Source organism: Triticum aestivum, chromosome 4A (genome assembly GCF_018294505.1).
Source record: "Triticum aestivum cultivar Chinese Spring chromosome 4A, IWGSC CS RefSeq v2.1, whole genome shotgun sequence".
NCBI lineage: Eukaryota > Viridiplantae > Streptophyta > Magnoliopsida > Poales > Poaceae > Triticum > Triticum aestivum.
The window spans coordinates 432714740-432721261 of NC_057803.1; the positions used below are offsets into that span (position 1 = coordinate 432714740).

At 44.2% G+C, this 6522-nt stretch overlaps 1 protein-coding gene across 2 annotated transcripts; it reads right to left on the reverse strand.

The window, feature by feature from the left end:
• Window positions 1-3523: 3523 nt before the first annotated feature.
• Window positions 3524-5039, reverse strand: LOC123082043 (putative B3 domain-containing protein Os04g0347400). Of its 2 annotated transcripts, XM_044504478.1 has the most exons (3): window positions 4793-5039; window positions 4401-4692; window positions 3527-4252 (listed from the first exon to the last, which is right to left on the reverse strand). In XM_044504478.1, exons 1-3 carry the CDS (start codon window positions 4838-4840, stop codon window positions 4032-4034), a joined length of 561 nt encoding a protein of 186 aa, XP_044360413.1. In that variant the 5' UTR covers window positions 4841-5039; the 3' UTR covers window positions 3527-4031. The 2 variants fall into 2 exon arrangements, with proteins under 2 accessions (XP_044360412.1, XP_044360413.1); XM_044504477.1 differs by having other exon boundaries at window positions 3524-4252; window positions 4401-5039.
• Between the last annotated feature and the right edge of the window lie 1483 nt (window positions 5040-6522).

Consider the following 6522-nt stretch of genomic DNA (forward strand, 5'->3'; position numbering starts at 1 on the left):
CGGCGACGGCGGCTAAAGGTGGCGGCGGCGGGTGTGGGGTGGCGGCGCGGCGCGGCGTGGGGTGTGGGGCGCGGCGTGGGGTGGAGCTCTAGGCTTTGGGTTTGATGATTTAGAGGGGGGGTGCTTGGGTATTTATATTGGGGAGGGAAGAGGAGACTTGGGGTAGGGGACAAGAAATAGACTAGGAATAGGAATCCTAGATGAAAAAGAAAAACGGAATAAAGGAAAAAGGCTAAGAATCCTACTAGGATTCGGTAGAAGCAAGAGGCGAGGCGGCGGCCTCCTGGCCTTGCGCTGGCGCGCCTGGGCGCAGGGGCGGCTGACTGGCTGGGCCTTGGCCCGGCTGGCCTGCGGTAAGTCTTTTTTTTTATAAACGGTTCAGCGCGCAGAAAAAAAAACAAAAGAGATCTAAACGAACTCCGAAAAATCTAAAGTAAATTTTCCCCGACTCCTAAAAATGAGCCGAACAAAATGAATTTTTCTCCGGACCTAAAATGCAATTTTCAGAAGCGCGCATTTTTCCCTATCCAAATAAAACGCAAATAAAACTCCGGCAAAAACCAAAATTGATCTATTTATTAAATCTTCATTTTTCCTAAATTTGGGAAAGTCATATTATTCCCTCTCTCATTATTTTGACACCGGAAAATAATTGAAGATAAAATAAATAAATCAAATGATCCTCTTTTCAAAATTTGAGAGAACTCAAATATGAAAATAACGAAATCTCCAACTCTTTCCGAGGGTCCTTGAGTTGCGTGAAATTTCTAGGATCAACCAAAATGCAAAAAAATATGATATGCATGATGATCTAGTGTATAACATTCCAAATTGAAAATTTGGGATGTTACAGCATTCCTCCCCGTGTCAACGAGGACTATGGGGACAACTACGAGGATTATTCCGGTGACACCGAGGATGACCAAGCGGTCAACCGCCACAATGACCGTGCTCATCAACAACTCTGTTTCAACTGCCAAGGTATGACACAAGGTCCACCCAGGTATGACGTTCGAGATTACGACCACTCCAATGCTAAAATTAAATTTAATATGCCTGCTTTCAATGGTAAATATAATCTAGATGTTTATCTTGATTGGGAACTTTTAGTTGAACAAAAAATTGCATGTCATGATATTCCTGAGAACCAAAGAGTTAGTGTAGCCACTAGTGAGTTTACGAACTTTGCTTCTATTTGGTGGAGTGAATATTTCCATGTTAATGCAAATAATATACCTACTACTTGGGATGCTTTAAAACAAGCTATGCGACAACGTTATGTTCCTTGATATTATGCTCGTGACAAACTAAATGAATTGCAACGTGGAAAACAAGGTAGTAGTTCTGTACAGGATTATTATTACCAAGAATTGCAAACAGGCTTAATGCGATGCGGATTAGTTAAAACCGAAGATGCTATGATGGCTAGATTTTTAGGTGGTTTGAATCGTAGTATTCAGGATATATTGGACTATAAGGAGTACAATCCTATTACCCGTTTGTTTCATTTTGCTTGTAAAGCAGAAAAGGAAGTACAGGAACGACACACAAGGGACGAGGTGACATTTCTACAGGTCACCGCTCATCATGGACAACCTCTCCTACTGTTCCATCCACTATTGAGTCAACATCACCACCTCTCTTCACCTGATGAATGGGGTGTCAGCAGATGGATTCTTTGTATGTACGGTCTGAAGCGATCATCATTGATTTTTGTAATTCTAGGAAATCCAGCGGATGATTTCCATTGCATATTTGCATGTACGGTTTGAGTTGTGCACAATGAGAAAGTCTCTGCTCCTCTCGTAACATACATTTGGTTATTCTTTGCATGTACGGTCTGAAGCGATCATCATTGATTGTTGTAATTCTAGGAAATCCAGCGGATGATTTCCATTGCATATTTGCACGTACGGTTTGAGTTGTGCACAATGAGAAAGTTTCTGCAAATATGAACATACAGCTCAGATCTCTCTATCACTTCACTGCCTACAATTACAAATATGAACATACAGCTCAGATCTCTCTATCACCTCACTGCCTATAGTTAACCTTGTTCCTGCCTCGTTGCTTCATATTCTGGCAAATCTCATGTGCCAGAATTTTGCCAGAATATGAAGGAAATAGTTCCCGGACAGAGCCTAATAGTAAGATAAATGGTATATTACCATTATTGCACAAGTAGACAAGCAAAAGCAGTTCAAAAACAGCCAAATTCTGGCCAAATTTAAGAAAAAAACACACTTAATCTACCACTTAGAGCAAAAGCGAAGCGATTTGCCATTGCTCCGCGCTTAAGTTCCGCTTAAATACACTTTCTTTAACACTGAGAGGGACCATGTTAAAATTTGCCTTATTAATAGGAAATGGGGTGGAAGAACGTCTGAATAGGAAACTTTCCTACGGTAATGCAATTCATCCATTTGATACAAAGGAATGGACCATAGGAACAAAGTATGAACTTTTCTTTAGTTTGGGTTTCATAGGAAAAACAAAGGAATCTTACAACATACTCCGACCTCTTTTTACATTCCTATGAACAAATACCAATGAAAAGGCCATAACTAGCATAGCACTAACTTAATCTAACCTTTGCGTATGTTTTAGGGTGTAGGCCATAACTAGCATAGCAATAACTTAATCTAACCTTTGTGTATGTCTTAAGCTTAATTTGACAATGCTCCATTTTGCATTAACTAGATTCTGCACACTCCTTTGTTTCTACAATCCTACATTTTAACCTACCCTATTCCTACGATTTTCTGGTCACGTCGTTTGGAGGATAAGTCATTTCAGTCAGTGTTGTATGAGCAATTTCCTCACCTCTTCTGGTAACAAAATTCGTGGGTACCAATATTTGCAAATTCTGTAAACCGAAAAACTAATACTAGTTTCGAACTTTGTAATGAAACAAATAAAAATTGATTGAAGCAACACACCAAACCAATAGATTAATGGATCCACCTATAATATGACCACTCTGTTATTTAACATTTGTCTTCCAAATTTAGCAGAACGGTTTTAATTACCAGAAATTTTCCACGTGAGTAGGGAGTAATCTTTCTCCGTATCCGAGAAGGTGCTCCAGTCTCGATGGACATCTTTTTCTTCTCTGGTCCTTTGTTCAGAGAAGTTACACTGTGTTTCCTTATCCTAGTTTCTTCACCGTTTGAACTTCTATTCTTTTGCTCACGCTTCCTACTAGAAGAATATGCTTCTTCGTTTTGCATTTCAGTATCTGTAGGTGGTGAGATGATAGAAGAGGTAAACATGTTTTTACTCGCGGTTGAATCCAATTCGGAAAGATGGGTACTACGCATATAAGATTTGTCTGAAGTCAAACTTCATAAAGTTTGACCATATTCATATGAAAAAAATGTAAACATCTACAATAGTAGAGCTATACAATATGAAAAGTAAATTCATGACGCATCTAATGATATTGTCCCGTATTGTGAATATTGAATTTTTTTTAATTGGTCAAACTTTATGAAGTTTGACTTCGGACAAATTTTATATGCAGAGTAAAAAGGACCAGAGGGAGTACTTTGAAGAACTAAGCGATTAACTCACTTTCTTGAATTCCTATGCCCTTGTGGCATCCGCTCAACTCGAACACTTCGATTTCGAACAACATATTGCCTTCGGAGCTCAATAGAACAACATCACCTTGTGAGATGCCATGAAACACCAAGAACTGCGACCAACCAGCTGCAAGGAATATCGCAGATCCGTCCTTCTCGACCTCGACGCACCAATGTTTGTCAAATGGGCTGCCAGCAAAAGCAATTTTGCTGCTTCGGTGCGCCTCGGGGACGTCAAACTGGCTGACAATGAAAGCTTTTTTGTTGCTTGGGTGCGCCTCGGAGAGGTACCGTTGTACAAAAGTTGGCGGGATCGGCTGCAAGAACACAAGTAGTACTCACTACCCCTCGTGCGTTTCAAGTCTAGGAGTTGCAGCAAGAGACACAGTGGTAGCACTGGCGGAGCTACATGTAATGAAAATGGGCTATGGCCCGCCCATTCCAAAGCTAATACAATGTAGGATTAAAATAAACTGAGCCACAAGAAAAAAAATATTGTGATATTCCTTCATATTGGCCCGCCCAGCTTTGGTTGGGTAGCTCCGCCATTGATTGGTAGGAAAACAGAGTAGCAGGAAGATTGCAAACCATCTTGTCCATGAAACTTGGAAAGAGAACCATAATGAATTGCGGTTTACGCGAAGAAGCGTATATGTTGCTTCTAGGTTCTACAATCAAACATGATGCCTCCTTCAGTTACCAGTATGTATGTATGGCCATTATGAACTGATGAAAACTGAATCGTTATTAGGTAACAGAGGGACAAATCTGCCTTCCCTCTAACTCTAAACTTACCCCGTTTCTTCAGTAACCTACCTGTAGAGGGCGGAAAGCCGCCCAACTCCTTGAGGCACCACGTGAGGTCGAAGGCCTTGACGGTGAGCACCCCACGACCTTCATGCTGGAGCACCAAGAACCACCCTAAGCCGAAGCCGCTCGCTTTCACGAACTCGGGCCATCCGTAACCCAAGAACGCGCCCTTGCCATCCCGGCCGATATCGACGTGAAAGATTTTGCCGAATGAGCTGACTACAAAGACCTTTGGGTGGGGCATCCCGGTTCCTCGTGCACAGGCACCCAAGTGCTCGGCGAACTGGTCGGAGATGCGCTGCACAATGGACCAGACATACGCATTCATCGTATTGGCAGTGATGAGGATTAGATGGTGTGGTGGTGATGGGTGGGGGGGCATTGTTCATACGGCTTACCAGCTTGTGGAGGCAAGAGGGCATCAACACCTTGAGTTGCTTCACCATGTCGCACCGCGCGCTCCCATCGCCGGACGGGCAGTCGCATGGCCGCCCTTGTATGCTAGAGAGGGTGGCCACGTACGGGGGGTTTCTTGGGGACAGGAGCCGGCTGCGGGGAGGAGGGGATGGCGTACTCCGAGGTCTCTCGGTCCGGGAGAGGATTGGGCGAGGGAGGAGGCGGCTCCCGATAAGGCCATGTCCAATTTTTCCCACTAAAAGTGAAGGCCATTGGTACCAATGCAAAAGACGCTTTACATTTCTTTTATTTTTCTATTTTGCCGTAAAGAAGCGTCTCTCTTCCTTGCTCCTTTTCTTTGATACGTATACACTGTACCACATGAATGCAAAAGACGCTTTACATTGATACCAACGGGAGCTTGACCATTTTCATTAAGGGCCTGTTCAGGACATATCTAGATGTGACAAAGTTATATCACATCTAAGATGTTGTTCACTCTGTTTGTGGTCTTTTTTTGTCTTAGTTTTTTTTTGTTTGTTATTGCTGCATTATATATTTGTGAGAGCTTAGATGTGACATCCTTAAAAAACATCTAGATGTGAATTAGTCAAACTATTTAGAAAAAAAATAGGATGTGCGTGTGTGCATTCATAGGGGTGAAATGTATGTGAGGGACTTTGATAGTACTGTGTTTAAAAAGACAATTTTCACTGATGCGCCGCGCAGCGCAAATAACAAACTCGCTCCGTAATGAAATATAAGACTAGATCACTAGTACTACTGTATAAGGAGAGGGGGTAGTATACTAATAAAATAAAACAAAACAGAGTGGACATCTTAGTCGCTCTGCGGTTAAAAAGATTTCAAATGCTTCCCCTCGAGATTTGGTGTCAGATTCTTCGATCGATTTAAAGATCCAGTGGTGACGACCAGGCTTCCGAACGTCGGTGTCTCTGTGGTTTGTTTAGACTAACCACAATGGGAGTACCTTAGACTAGTAACGTGCATATGTTAGTAAAAAGCAATTCATTTGGGGGGGGGGGGGTGCACGCCGCTTCGAGACCCTTCTCGAGAGCTACAGTAGAGAGGAGGAATCGGCGGCAACTCCGTTCTTCAGGTTCTTCCACTGCCGCCGCCTCCGGGCGTTCCCCTCACCTTCGGCTGCCCTCTGGGCAGCTGGAGGTTGGGGGAACATCGGATCCAGGTGGCGCGTGTATATAGGTGTGGGGCTTCGTCCCCTGTTTGGGTCTTCGGCGCCGGAGTCTTGACGGAGCGGACGACGGCAAGTTCTTAAATAAAGGTACCCTAGCTCTGGCTCCGGCTCGTCGGCATCATGGCTGGTGCTGACGAGGGGCCGGTGGAGTATAGCCTTTCGGTGCGATGGTGGTCTGGTTCACCGGTTTTCCACGGTAATGCCGACTCGTCGTGCAGGGAGAAGGGTGGCTTGGTCTGTGGTCGATTGTGGCTGGTTGGAGAGGGATCCGGTCATCTCTTACGAGGTGAGTTGGCGTCGTCCCCGGATCTGAAGCAGGAGCGGCTCGGGGAGCATCCTCAACAAGGGGATCGCCTCCGACCGATATACTTTTGGGATTTAGATCCAGTTTCTTTTGAACTGGTAGCTGTTGCGGTTCGTCAACGCCAATTTGGCAAGGGGTTACTCCTGCTCCAGGCTTGTGGCAGGACCGACGTCTTCTCCGGTGCCGGCTGTTCGTCGACGGCGGAGAAGTGG

Bases quoted from the DNA above. Each gene is read 5' to 3' on its own strand.
- LOC123082043 (XM_044504477.1), bottom strand. From the start codon at position 4,776: ATGCCCCCCCACCCATCACCACCACACCATCTAATCCTCATCACTGCC. The intron at 4,253-4,400 runs GTAGGTTACTGA...GTTTGATTGTAG, and splicing joins CGGCTTTCCGCCCTCTACAG to AACCTAGAAGCAACATATAC.